Raw genomic sequence first — 15160 nt, 5'->3', positions numbered from 1 at the left:
TATGTTTTTCAGTCAAGAAGAACTTATCACTATATTCCAGTTCATGATAAACATTCTCTGGAATGATTCCACTAAACAAATAATAGAATAGGAACTTTTTTTTTCTTTCTAAGAAATTATAAATAATCACAAGACTGTCAATAATGGCTTCCAAAGAGTGAGGAAGACTGATTGAATTATATTGCACTAACAAGTATTTCAGGGGTAATATTTTTCCTGTGGGTTTACATTTTGTTTACCTACATAGAAGTGGACTTCCTTGCCAAATTTTCACAATTTGTCATTTAAAATAATAGTATGAGCCACTGCAGTGACTTGCCACTGATGAATGGAGGCACAAAATAATTTATTTTCTCTTACTTTATTTGAAATGACAGTCCTAGCTATCAGTGAGAGGGATATAGAAAATTCCTAGGGAAAGCCACAACCACTCTAGTACAAGGTTAGGGGAGAAAGACATTTGAGTGGATTCAGCACAATTGAAACAGGAGATACACCCAAGATGGCTCCAGCCATTCAGAATGAAAGGAAATAAAAACATATTTAATAGGGAAACTGGTAACATACATCAATCTATTCCTGCAGTAATTAATTCCAGATAGTTTAATTCTAAAATAATTTCATAATTTGCAATGGAATCAAGGATAGTATAAATTAACTGAAAAGAGAAAATAGTAAAGGAAAAAAATGGATAATTGAAGATAAATTAGGAAAGATGCTACTTTGTTGGAGGGATTTGAAGCTGTTTTTCTTGTAGCTTTTTTTTTTTAATTTCTATTTTCTTTTAAGATGTTATTTATTTGAGAGAGAGAGAGAGAGCACCAGTTGGGGGAAAGGCAGAGGGAGGAGAAGCAGGCTCCCTACTTAGCAGGGAGCCCAACGAGGGGCTTAATCCCCAGACTCCCAAGATCATGACCTGAGCTGAAGGCAGATGCTTAACCAACTGAGCCACCCAGGCACCCCTCATTTCTATTTTCAAAACATTGCCAATTTGAATCTTACTATTTGCACCATTAAAAAAAAAAGGCAAGAAGAATGTTGAAATCCCATTGTGAAGGCTTCCATGATGAGCAGAAGTTAGACTGACCCTCTCCGTGGGTTCTAAGAGGTGGTGGAGGCAGGATTTTGTAAGCTGGGGAGCTGTCTTCAAACATCAAGTACATGCTCTGACCTGAGGACCAGTAAAGGATAGTTTCCCACTTCCTGGATACTGGGGACCAAAAACTGAAAGGTTAACATTAAACATTTTTATTATGATTCTAATGACTATAGGCCAGATGCTGTGGGAGCTCTGGATATTTCATTGTCAAATGGAGATATGCTCCCACTGGGGAGGTGTGGGAGGCAGAGGTCACCCCCAGAATTAGAAAGAGAGACTTTCTCTGGGCCATTTTGACCTCCTCAAACCAGGAAGAGGCAAAAAAATGGGGGGCGGGGTTATGATTAATAGGTAGCATACTTTATCCTATTAAAGGGAAACAGAATCACTGGGGATTCACTGAGATATAAGAGGAGTCTGAGGACAGGTTAGCAGAAGACTCTCATGATGTTACCTAATCTGGACTGTTGAGGATTCAGACCTCTCAAAAGTAAAGGTTTGTCTCTGCCCTCCCCTCCTCCCCATGAAAACCTCAAAGCAGCTAAAATGCTGGCTAAAGGCAAGAATAACTTGAAATGAGTAATGAATGGGAAAAAGCACAGTTTATGGCCTCGCAATTAGGTGGATAAACAGGGAGTCTTACTTGACCTTATATTTTCTTACATAATATTGGGATATCTAGAGATTGACAAATTACTTTTCTGTTTTCTCTTTCAATGGATACTATTTACTTTCTCTTCTTTTTCTTCCAGTCATTTAGTTTACATCAGTGCATCATAAACACAAAAAGGCCAAGCAATGAGAATACCAAACTTTTCATTTGGCATTGCCTCTGTGGCTTAAAACAAAAGGGTGGGGGGCAGCTTTGTTTGACCTGCACTTAATTTTGGAAAAATGTCTAAATCTCATTATCTGAATCTATCAGCCTTCAAAGGAATCTAGAATTGTGCTCACTTCGGCAGCACATATACAAAGGCATTTAGAATCTTACAGGAGCATCCTCAGATCCTCCATCTTACCAAATCCAGTGGCTAAGTCTCAGGCCTTGTCCCATGAAACCTTGCAGTAGTATCAGGCACAGTTGAACACACTTTTAGTTTCCTTGCCATTCCTTTCTAGAAACCACTTCCTCAACACTCTCCAACTCTTCCTCCTACTTCACTGCTCATTCCTCAGTCACCTCAGTGGCTTCTCATCTTCCCTATTTCTAAATCAAGGTTCTTAACCTTGGTACTGCTGACACTGCGGCTAGATGATTCTCCATTGTGGAAAGATGTTCTGTTAGTGGCATCTCTGGCCTCTACTCACTCCTTACTGGGAGCACCTCTTCCTCCTCACCAGCCAGTTGTGACAACTAAAAAATGTCTCCAGACATTGCTATATGTTACCTAGCTGAGAACCAGGGCTCTAGATGTTTCAGCCCTTCAAAAATCTGTCCTGTGCCCCCTTCTCCTCTCCATCTTCACTTACTTCCTTGGTCATCTTATTCAATCTCAAAGTTTGGGGGGTTTTTTTGAAGATTTTATTTATTTATTCATGAGAGACACAGAGAGAGGCAGAGACATAGGCAGAGGGAGGAGAGGCAGGCTCTATGCAGGGAGCCCTATGCGGGACTCGATCCCGTAACTCCAGGACCACATCCTGAGCCAAAGGCAGATGCTCAACCACTGAGCTACCCAGGTGTCCCAATCTCAAAGTTTTAAATACCACCTAAATTCTAGTGACTTCTACATTAATCCATTCACCCGGACCTCTTTCCCATCTCACACAGGCACTGGCTGCTCAGTACATGGCTGTTAGGCATCCTAAACTCTTCGATTTCCCCCCATCCTTGCCCCTTCCTCAGTCTTTCATCAATATTCACTCTGTTTCTAAGATTAGAAACCTTGGGTCCTCTCCTTCTCTAGCATTCCACATATACTTTATAAATAAGACCTGTGTGCTCTACCACCAAATAGTATCCCAAATCTGACCATTTGGCATACTGCTAGCTCCAAGTCTGAGACACTATCTACTCTCATCTGACAAACTGAAATAATCCCCCAGCTCTTCTCCCTTCTTCCACCCCTATCTCCTATAGATGCATGGGATCTTGTAAAAATCTCACAATGTTCCTCAGATCAAAATCCTGCTAAGCTTTCCATCCCAGTTAAGAAAAAAATAAATAAATAAATAAAATAAAATAAAATAAAATAAAATAAAACACGGCAATTCCTGGCCTTAAAAAAAAGGCTAATCACCTAATCTGACTCTGACCCCATCTACCTCTTTCTCCACCTCCTACCTTCTCCCTTATTCCATGCATTCCTGCCACCTCAACTTTCTTGCTGTTCTGTGAATAAAACAACGTCACTCCAGCTTCTGGTGTTTACATTGGTGTTTCCTGTGCTAGAATTCTGTCTCTCCAATTATCACATGACTGATTTCTTGGCATCCTCATCAATGTAACAAAAAAAAAAACCCAGAAGAGATATGAAACTCCATCAGATAACTAAATAGTTGCTGCTTTTGTAGAAGTTTTTGAGAGGAGGGAAAAACCACATAGAGCTAAAATATATGCTGAAACCATTAGTAAGGGTGAATCATCTATGTATCCCTTAATTCCCACAAGTAGAGAAGGGAGATAATGGCATACAAGAAGAAAGGAAATGACTTCAAAGATCTGTTTATAAGAGAATGAGATTATTTTTCTTTGCTCTTCAAGAAGAGCTTGAATGATGAAATTATGAGATTACCACTTGGAAGACACTTGAAGAGTCTCTGTCATTAATAAAACATTACTTTTATTTTCAAATTTCCTAACTCTGCTATTGAATGATTAAGCAAAGACAGGCCTGAAGATACTGAAGATAGAAAAAGAAAAAAAAAAGGTGAAAGGATAAAAAAGATCTCTATATAACAAAACCTTCCCAACCATCCAAATTCCTCTCCCCACTCTTTATGAAAGGTCAACTGACAGCACTTGGCTCCTGACATGTAACTATATCCTGTTGTTCCTCTTTTGATGTCCTCACTGAGAGGGATTTAACTGCCCTTTCTTTGATCCATTAGATGGTCACTTCAAAGAGACCCCAAAGAAACAGCATTTGCCCAAAGAACTCCCCTGTCTTAGTAAATCCAGGCAAAACCCAAAAAGCAATTCATTCTAAATTTCACACATTATTGTCTTTCGCCCCTGTGAGTGACCTCAGCCTACAATATTGATTACCACTCTGCCTCCCAATATGAATCCTTCAATCAATCCTCTCCCAGAAAAGGGGAACAGAGTTATCTAGTCTAATGCCCCAAGACCTATGATTTGCCCAAGAAGAAACCAAACAACCTAGCAAACTTGTCATAACTTTAAATCATTCACAATCCATTTCCTATCCAAAAGTCAAAGATGGAAAGATCCACAGTCCATCTAGAGTATGCTTCAAGACTTTACTGGATAAAGATGGGTTCTTAGTTTAAAAGCCAAAGTACTTAAGCATCTTATTAAATTAACAAACATCTCTTGACTACTCTAACATGTAAATCAGATTTGTGAGGTCCCTGTGAATGATGACATACAAGTCCATGATAGTTTCTATAATTTTTCTAAGACTTTAGTGGATAAATGGGCAAAGGGAAAATAAGATAAATCACCATACCAGTGAGTATGAAGAAATGTTCAACATCACTAGTCATGAGAGATGCAAGTCAAAAGAGCAATAAAATACAACATTTCCCCCATCAAATCAGAAAGATTAAACCTTAAGAACATGCAACGTTGGTAAAAGAGCAGGAAAACAGGCACTCCACTCTAAAAAAGCTAGACAGCACCTATCATGTTTACTAAGTTAGTCACATCGTACCTGGACATGGTAAGTTCCCACTAAATATTTGCTGAATAAATTTAAAAAATCAGTGCATGGATACTGTGCTGATGAGTGTATGCCAAATAAAATTTAGAGGAATAATTTCATAGCATTGAAATACAAATAGTAGTTACACTTTTAACACTTTCTTCTTCTAAGAATCCACTATAAAGGAACAGACTATGCAAAAATGTTTGTTAATTATTAAAACACTGAAAAATCACAAACAAGCCAAGTGTCCAAAATTAGGTAAATAATAGTAATGGGTGGATAGTTCTCTGGACAGAATAGTTCACAATAATTAAAATAAGATTTATAAAATGTTTGAAGATATGGGAAAAGGTTTAACCTGTTAAGTCAAAAATTATGTATTTACATGAATATAAAGATTTTATTTAAGCATAGTAAAAAAAATTGACCATAAATATATATTTTAATAGTAAGTTTTCTATGGGTAATGATAATAGAAAGTTTTGTTTTCTTCTATCTTTATAAATCTCTCTATATGTTTCCATAATGGCCATAAAATACTTTTGTAATTAAAAAAAGGTAAAATTCTGTATTAATAGAATAGAAAGTTTACCTTCTGAGGAGGGGTTTTCTGTCACACACCCTAAATAACATCAATAAGGTATGACTACTATCTGTCTTTGTATAGCACCTACAATAATAATTATTCAGAGTAAATGAGATAATACACATGAATAAGTGCTAGGTAATTATAAACTGCTATTCAAATGTTAGTTTTAAATTTTTTATGCTATGTCATTTCTTACTTTATATTTATTTCTGATGTCATACTTCCCTCCTATTCCATGAACTGTTTCATTTCTGTGTTTTCTATGGTGCTTTGCATATGCCTTCTACAAATTACACTGATTTTTTAATGTATGTTGCAAAAGGCCTCTCATCCTATACAAGTAATTTAAAATATGAAAAGACTTCAAAGGACCCTGAGAAATGCAAACCAAAACACAATGAAGTATCACTTCATATCCACTAAGATGGCAAAATCAAAAAGGTGGATAATAATAAATGTTGACAAGGATGTGGAGAAACTGGAATTCTTACACATTGCCGGTAGGGATGTAAAATGGTACAACGGGTTTTGGAAAACAACCTAGTGTTTCCTCAAAAGGCTAAATATAGAATGATAATATGACCCAGCAGTTCCACTCCTAGGTATGTACCCAAGAGAAATGAAAACACATGTCCACATCAAAACTTGTACATAAACATACATTGTAGCATTATCCGTAATAGCCAAAAGGTAGAGACAACCCAGATCTCCATCTACTTATGAATAGATTAACCAAAAGTGCTATATGTGTATGGTGGAATATTTTTTGGCAATAAAAAGGATAAATCTTGAAGACATTCTGCTAAGTAAAAGAAACCAGTTACAGATACCATCTATTGATGATTCCATTTTAACGGAAATGTCCAGACAGGCAAATCGACAGAGGCAGAAGGTAACTTAGTGTTTACCTAGGGCTGGAGAGAACTGAGAAATGGTGAGTGACTGCTAATGAGAGTTGTGTTTTTAAGGAGGATAATGAAATGTTCAAAAATTGATTGTGGTGATAGTTGCACATCTCTGTGAATTTAGCAAAAACCATTGAATTATACATCTTAAATGGGTGAATTGTATGGCATATGTATTGCATCTCCATAAAGTTGTTCTGCTCTTTTTTTAAAGACCCTGTGAGTTAACCATTTCATGTAAGTTGGTAGTATTATATATTGGTGTCATTTTTTGGGAAGAACAGCACAGACAAAATATTCACATATCTTTATTTCTTATATTTCTACAAATTTAAATAAATTATTTTTTTAAGATTTTAGTTTATTTATTTGAGGAGGAGCATAAGCGGGGCAGGAAGGTTGGAGGGCAGAGGGAGAAAGAGAAGCAGACTCACTGCTTAGCATGGAGCCCAAGACCCCGAGATCATGACCTGAGTTGAAGGCAGATGCTTAATTGAGTCATCCAGGTGCCTCCTAAAGAAATTATTTAAAAGAGACAAAAAACTAGGTGTTTAAAGATGCCAACCACAGTACTTTCTATTAGTTTCAACTTGGAAACAATTTAAATGTCTAACAATGGATTTAACATTTTGATTCATCTACATGACAGAAGATAATCATCCATTAAAATCATAAAACTGTAGTTAGTAAGCTTATAGAGAAATATAAAAAGTTTCAAAAAATCATAGGTAGGTAAGGAAGTATATAAAGTATAAAATAAATGACCTTAGTCATTTAAAACACCTATCTCTAAGAAAAGAACTGACGTGGTTGGATTGTGGAAGATTTTTATTGTCATCTTTTTGTTTTCTGTAGCAGTTTTCTTATATGATCCTTTTAATTTAAAAAAATTGAATTTGTTACTGCTCCATTAAACAAGTAGTAAGCACAGCAATCCAATAAAATGAAAAGGTTCCCTGGAGATGCCTAAAGGAAGAACACTGGGTACATGTGGGGAAGAACTTCAGGCACCGGTCTTAATTTAAACTCCATCACAAAAAAACACTGATGATATCAGAGGCAACAAGGTGGTCACCAAAACTCCAGGTCAGTAAGTGACTGGCAGGTTTTTCTCCCAGTACTGGTCAAGTACATGGTAACCAGCAACCATTGCTGCTCAGTCTATACAAGCTGAAGATATTGTCCTTGTTCTAGAACTCATACCCAAAAGTTAAGTAATCACATTATCTTTAATTAATACTTAAGTAATAGGAGTATATAGACAGATGCCAAGAGTGTGGTTTTCTAGGAAGTGATGTGACAAGGGCAAGAAATGAAAGACCATTCAGAGCAGAGATCTGAGGGTTCCAGCTACTGTGTTCACACTGTCAGAAAGGCTCAGCTTCCACGTTACAGCTGCCCTCAGCAGTGTGGGTGGTCAAGGAATGAGTCAAAGGGAGAGTGGTGCTAATACAACCCTCCAATTTATTAGGTACTTTGACAAGAGAGAGTGTGTCTTTTTTCACAGTGCCTCTGCATATACAGGGGATGAAGAGACAAAATCCTTACAAGTAAAGTAGAATCAAAATGTCTAATACCCTCAAGACCTACGTACCTCTAAATACATTACATCTCAAAAGCAATGGTGTAACTCGGATGCCTTGCTCCAGAGCTTGACCTGTGTACTATGTCATCATTTGTTAATGGGTCACTTACTTTCTGACATAGGGTTCCCTGAAGGGACAGCAGGCTCCTTGACATGGATTCAATCAAGTTCCATGTAGGAGTTAAGCAAAATTAGTATAGTAGAAAGTTTGAATCCTGTAATGTTTTCAACTATCCAAGTCCCTTAACCTTTAAATTAGTAGTTAATAAAAATGAAGCAAAACTGTGAAGCTGGTGAAATTTAAGATCCCTCCAATTTACCCATTAAAAAGTTTATCGTTTAATACTCATTCAAAAAGGTACATGAACCTCTATGTTCACGGCAGCATTATTTACAACAGCCAAGATAAGGAAGCAGTCTAACTTTCCACTGAAAGTGGAATGGATAAAGATGTGGTACACACAGTAGAATAAAACTCAGTCATGAGTTTTATTTTGTCATCTATAGCAACATGGATGGACCTAGAGGGTATCATGCTAAGTGTAATAAGGCAGACAAAGAAAGGCAAATACCTTATGATTTCATTTTTATGTGAAATCTAAAAAACAAAACAAATGAACAAACCCACAAACAACTAAACAACAACAATAAAGAAAGAAAAGAAAAGAAACAGACTCATAAATACAAAGAACAAACATGGCTGCCAGAGAAAAGTGGGATGGGAGATAAGTGTGAATGGGCTTAAGAGGTACAGATTTCTAGTTATAAAATAATTCATAGGGATCAGAAGTACAGCATAGGGACTATAATCAATAATCTTGTAATAACTTTGTATGGTGACAGGTGCTAACTACATCGATTATGGTGAGCACTTGTAATGTTCATAATTGTCAAATCACTATGTTGGGTACTAAAACTAACACAATACTACATGTCACCTATATTTCAATTATTAAAAATTTATAAATAGGGACACTTGGGTGGCTGAGTGGTTGAGCATTTGCCTTTGGCTCAGGATGTGATCCCGAAGTCCTGGGAGCCTGCTTCTCCCTCCGCCTGTGTCTCTGCCTCTCTCTCTGTGTCTCTCATGAATAAATAAATAAAATCTTTTTTAAAATCTATAAATAAAAATGTTCTCAAGTTAAAAATATTTTTATTCTTCATTATTAAGTCAGAATTTTCTTACATTGAGGATTTAGAAGATATTTATGAGTAGAAGAAGAAACAGTCAGCCAAAGCCCCCATATTCAGGGATGAATACTATGTACTTTTGTTCTAGTCTTTCTTTTGTGACACAATTTCTGTTGTCATACTCCAGCCGATACCTGGGCTCCTGCAAAAAAATGGAAAAATCACCCTACATCAATACACTGAGGTCCCTTCCTCTACAGCCCACCTCATACCCCAAGTTCAATAGCGCCACTGTCTCCATTCTGTTACCCTTCTTCCCCTCCTAGACAGGATAGGATAATACCACCCCCCCAACCACAAACACAGATTTACTGTCCTGCTCTGACCACTGCGGATGTGATTTCGGATGCTCCCTGTCAGAGCGGGTCCCACGGCTGGGGCAGTTCCTCCAGCCCTGATTCCTCCCAGACCATCCCCTTCTAGTTCAGGTCCCTGATGTAGCACCATATTTCAAAGAGAACTTGCTGTAATAATAAAACCCTGACCAAAAACTGCTTCTACTGTCCCTTTAATTATTCTCCTTACACTTTCACCCACAAGTGTGGCCCAACGGGTAAGCAGCCAGGGTCTGCTCCTTAGTCCAGGAATGGCTCAGGTCCCACAAGTCCAAGTCCAGGTCAAGCTCCTCCCATGTGAGCTCTCCTCAGATGGTCTCCTAAACTGGTTTCCTACCTCTTTTCTACCTTCCTGCTCTTTACATAGTTTTGTTCAGAATGTCAGCCTGGCTTCCCTCTGAAACTGCTCTGCCCTGGGCAGTCTGTAGTGATGCTCTGCAGATGATGATAGGAGGCTCCACACCCTCTGCCCAGTCCATCCCTGGTGGGTATTCCCTCTGTGAGCCCCTGCTTGTCCTAGGAGGAAGAATTAAGCAGCTCAGGACTCTAAGCAAAGTATTTTAAGAATCTGGTTGTTTTTTTTTAAAGATCTTATTTATTTATCCATGAAAGACAGAGAGAGGCAGAGACAGAGGCAGAGGGAGAAGCAGGCTCCCTGCAGGGAGCCTGATGTGGGACTGGATCCTGGGACTCCCAGGATCACGCCCTGAGCTGAAGGCAGACGCTCAACCCCTGAGCCACCCAGGTGCCCCATATCCTAAGAGTCTTAACTGCGGGGCAGTGATAGAAGAAGAAATAATTGGACTCTCACTTTCTGAACTTAAATATAAATACACAGAAAGAAAAATCTGAATGTTTGCCAAGAAATTTTCACAAAGGAGTTGAACATGCAATGTGCAATGACTAGATTTCTAGAAGCCCGTCTCTGTCACATCTGTGCCTTTTCTGGAACAAGTCACTGTTGGTTCAACCATTTGACTCATCCAGCTGCTTGTTTGTGTACACCACAAGAATACCACGCAAACGTGAGCGTCTCCTTGCCTCATAACCAAAGCACTTAAGATTTCCTTCCCCTGCCACATGATCAACAGTGCTCTTTTCTTCGGCACAGCCAGTAAAGAAAAAGGAATGGTTGCTACCATGTTTCACTTGAGCTAGAAAGTCTGTATTTCTCATTGCCTGGATGCATGAATGTATGCCCCAAATGCCCACAAAGCACCATAATTAAAAGAAAGAAAACAATCCTACTTTAAAAGATGATAAATGTAAGATCTTCGACTTCTAGAAATTATTTCATTTTTCTCCCTTATTTCACCTCTCCACGTTTGACTGGAAAGATGTAAACATCTCCATAGTTAATGTTCAGCCACCCGCTGAAAAGTTTAGGGCTCAGGTCACCAAACATACCTTAGAAAGTATGTGACCTGTGCTCATCTTAAATTCAATGCATGATCAGTGTATTGATTTAACAAGTAATATTTACACTGTCATCAAAACTTCATTTAGCCATTTAATCAAAATACTGATTAAGCACCTAGTGTGCCAAGCACTGAATCATGTAAGACAAAGATAACCAAAAGAAGTCTTTGCCTTTGAGGAGTCCAGCATTCCAGAGGGAAAATGAAAAAGTAAATAAATTTCTTGTTAGTGTACAATAAAGGAGAGGAATAAGGAGCACAAGTACCTAAGGCAGTCCCAAGGGGAGTGGTTGGGATTGGCATTGGGGTCTGGGATGGGATACTTCACAGGATAAATAATACTTGATACCAGAAGAATGAATAAGAGTTAACGCAGCAAATCAGAAGAGACATGTATGCATAAAAGAACATGTGTGCTCAACAGATGGCACGTGTTTCCATATGACTAGAACGAGGGCTGCTTATGGAAGAGTCAGGCAAGGGCCAGGTGGTTAAGGACGTGCATACAGCCTTGCTAAGGAGGCTGGATTTCATCCTCAAGTCACAGAAATATTTTGATCAGAGAGAGACTTGATGTCTTGCCAGCCCTCCCTACCACCTCCTCGACCCTGCCTTTTAAATGCAAATGATTCTCCCACTAAGCCAGGAAGCAGAAGCATAGAATACCTGAAATACTGCTGTGGCCTGCACCTACAACTGCTTACCAGTTTTTCCTGCACCTGTTGTTCTCTCTTATTCTTTGCCTCTCTAATCCCTAAATTATCCTCAGTTTTCATACTGCTGCTTCTGGCCATGTTTTTAGTTACCACTTAGGAGGTCCCTTCCCGCATTGCTGCTTGGTTCTTTACTCTTTGTGATCTAGTGATTTTTTTTTTTTTTTAAGTAGGCTTAATATCCAGCACAGGGCTTGAACTCACAACTCTGAGATCAAGACCTGAGCTGAAATCAGGAGTCAGGCACTTAACCAACTGAGCCACCCAGGCACTCGGGCGCCCCACAGCTGATGATTTTATAGACTTAACTCAGGTTACAATGGCCCTCTACCAGCAGATTCGTTTGCATTGCTCTTCATTTCCACTAGATCCTCTCACACACCTGCTTGCAATAATAGTAACACTAAATTTCTCAGGTGGCTCTGGGCTGTGTGTTCATTTTCTTAAAGACAAATATAGGAAGACATAGGAAGACTAGAGATCTAATCATAAAAAAGGCATCCCAAATTTTAGCAATGTCCCTGATGTTTGGTTAGACCCATGATCTTCCTTAGCTCTAGTCCTTGAATTCCCATCTTACAGGAAAAAAACAAAAACAATGGAGACCTAGGTTAACTTTTTTACTGGAGTTCACTTATAGAGTCTGTAAGCCAAATTTTCCATCTGTTTGGAAAAACCCTCTAGCTATTTCAAAGTATCCTTGGCTCACATTAATTCTTGTTTCACCCAAGGGAAAAACATGGGAAAATCTAGATGTGCATTCAACCTCCCACAATTAAATTACTTCTGCTCACTCTTTGGCACTCCATTCCAAACTCTCCCAGCAAAACTGCCCATGATAAAGCAGTTGTAGAAGGGAAATTCATACTGAAGTCTAAACATGGTTATAAGCTGCAAAGATAAATAATACCAGATACGATTTTTTTTTCTCACGAAAGATACACAACAGTGGGAAATGTATAGGCCTTGGAGAGTCAGAAGTGTTACTCTACACATCCATTTGAGCAGGTTCTTTGTCATAAAGTAGAGATTCCCCAAGAGTTTTGTGAGAATTGAAATATATGAAACATTTAAGGTACTTTATATAGCACTCAATAAATGGTTGTTAATCTTTTATGACCACTAATATTATTGCTATTACTATCACAATCAATGAAATATGGAGCTAAAGTCAATGACCCACTTTAAACTGAGCTAATGGATGATCCTGCAGACACTGAGAAATATTCTACTTGAAATAAAGTTAGTCTCAGATCCAGGCATGTCACTTAGATATCAAGAGGAAAGGGTAAGTATAGCATGAGGAAAAAATAAAAGGTCTAGTTTGGGGAACATTCCAGTAGTCAAAGAGGACAAGTCTAAAAAAAAAAAAAAAAAAAAAAAAAAGAGGACAAGTCTTTACTAGTAGAGTTTCTGGATGACTACTGCACTACTGCAGGAAAAACTGTTGTTTTTGTTAAAAATTTTTATTTATTTATTCATGAGAGACACAGAGAGAGAGAGAGAGAGAGAGAGAGAGAGAGAGAGGAGCAGGCTCCATGCAGGACTCGATCCCCAGTCTCCAGGATCACGCCCTGGGCTGAAGGCAGCACTAAACTGCTGAGCCACCCAGACTGCCCAAAATCTGTTTTAACTATTGAGTGTTGGCAAAGAACTTACTCCCCTCTACCATCTCTAAGCACTCCCCAACCCCCACTCCAAAAAGCAGAATGAAAACACATCCAGGTGCCACTGCTAGAAGCTATACGCCCTCAGATTCTGGCAATAACAACAAACATGTTTGTAATTTCCTGCCATAAAGAAGACAATGTAGAAATCCTGCATCTTTGTGAGAGTAATTTAAAATTTGAAAGTTACAGAAACCATAGGTGCATTTTGATAACTGGCATTTTGAGAAATACAGGTGCAGTGAGATTTACAAGGTACATTCATTTCTTAGAGTATTCTTACTTAACTAGGGTATGCTACTGAACAGCTTCTCCCCCACGAAAATTATTTAATCTTGACATCTGCTGTTGGAAGATCTCAACTATGGATTGAACTCAATGTTTGTTCCTTGCTCCTCAATAAATTTGTTGAGCCCACCTCAGAATAAAAAAAAAATACAAAAAACTAATAGATATACAGAACAAGAAATTAAAGTTAAAAAATGTTCTGCTGTGATTCCAGTAAGTAAACAACATTAATTTCTGATATGTGCTTCACCTACACCTACTAAGGAGATAGTTATCATATTGCAAACTGCATTTTTGTACCATTTTGATGAGACAGAAAGGGCACACTACTTTATCTCCTTAAAGGAAGAACCACTATAGCAAACAATGGTTGTAAAACATACTGAGGGCCATATAACAAATTAGTGGTTGACTATAAAGAAAAAAATTCAGACTTACCCTGTACTCAAATGCCTCTTCTTTATCTAGGCTAAGTTACTGGTGATGGGATGGGTAGTAGGGAAAGGGAATAATACCCTCCTCTATGTTCCTAGAAAGAAAATCTTTGTTTCCTCAAATCGAAATAATGATATGATGTGTTGTGAATTTGGACAGACTTTTTCTGATTCTGATTTTTGTCATAAAATGAAATTATATGAATTCTGAGCAAATGTGAATACATGCTCATGTGTCTCCTTAATGCTTTTAAATCTCAAAACATAGCTTACAAACTTAAAATTATTTGACTCCTTGCCCAATTCCTTCATGGGAAACTTTAGCTTCTTCTGTTTTAATTACAAGTTCCCACTAAGCAATTAAAACTTAAGGAATTCTCTTATTTGCTTTATTAATGACTTTCACCACAGTTTAATATCCAGTCTTTTTGGAACCATTGATTATACCCTCTGCAAACAAAGAGATTCTCAAAGGCATACTAAGAAGTCCATCTAAAAGTTTAGGACAAACTAGAAAAAGAAAGATTACAGCTTCAAATGAGCACCAGCAAATAGAAAGAAATGAGAGAGTAAAAAAATGTCAATGTCTCCTTTAAGGCTGTAATTAATTTATCTTACATAACTTATTCTCCTAGGTAATTTATCTAATATGAATATAAAGTTAGAAGGTGTTTACCTCCTTGCCACAAAAACTTCTTTTTTAAAAAGATTTATTTATTTATTTGAGAGAGGAAGAGAGAGAGAGAGAGTGCACGAGCAGAGGGAGGGGCAAAGGGAGAGAAGGTGGTGGGGAGCAGACTCTCTGCTGAGTAGGGAGCCCAACATGAGAGGCTCCATCCCAAGACCCTGAGATCATGACCTGAGCCAAAACGAAGAGTCCAAGAGTCAGGCTTAACTAACTGAGCCACCCAGGTGCCCCACAATAACTTGTTTAATAGGAATGAGGGACAGTTCTTATAAGAAAGAAGAAGCCATAAATTGTTCTCTCTAGCATCCCAGTAATGTCCATATTATATATTAAATGCAAAGAATATTATTTAAATAATATCCCTACTAACAGTTAAACACAACACATTTTTACCTACTTTGACTAAATAAAAAAGATT

The 15160-nt window shown here is 38.0% G+C and overlaps 1 protein-coding gene across 30 annotated transcripts in view; it reads right to left on the bottom strand.

Annotated features, from left to right (window-relative positions):
• FMN1 (formin 1) overlaps positions 1-15160 on the bottom strand; it is a 438849-nt gene that overhangs the window by 346193 nt on the left and 77496 nt on the right. For 2 of the 30 annotated variants that reach the window (XM_077880476.1, XM_077880481.1), the window contains one exon: positions 9173-9341. The exons of 25 other annotated variants lie outside the window; for them this stretch is intronic. In XM_077880476.1, the coding sequence (XP_077736602.1) occupies positions 9284-9341 (58 nt within the window). In that variant the 3' untranslated portion in view covers positions 9173-9283. Of the gene's footprint in view, positions 1-9172; positions 9342-9871; positions 10051-15160 lie in introns of those variants that run through there. 3 more of the 30 variants (XM_077880475.1, XM_077880478.1, XM_077880472.1) reach the window with 2 other exon arrangements.

This window comes from Canis aureus, chromosome 32 (genome assembly GCF_053574225.1).
Source record: "Canis aureus isolate CA01 chromosome 32, VMU_Caureus_v.1.0, whole genome shotgun sequence".
NCBI lineage: Eukaryota > Metazoa > Chordata > Mammalia > Carnivora > Canidae > Canis > Canis aureus.
This window is presented reverse-complemented; position numbering and strand designations above follow the sequence as displayed.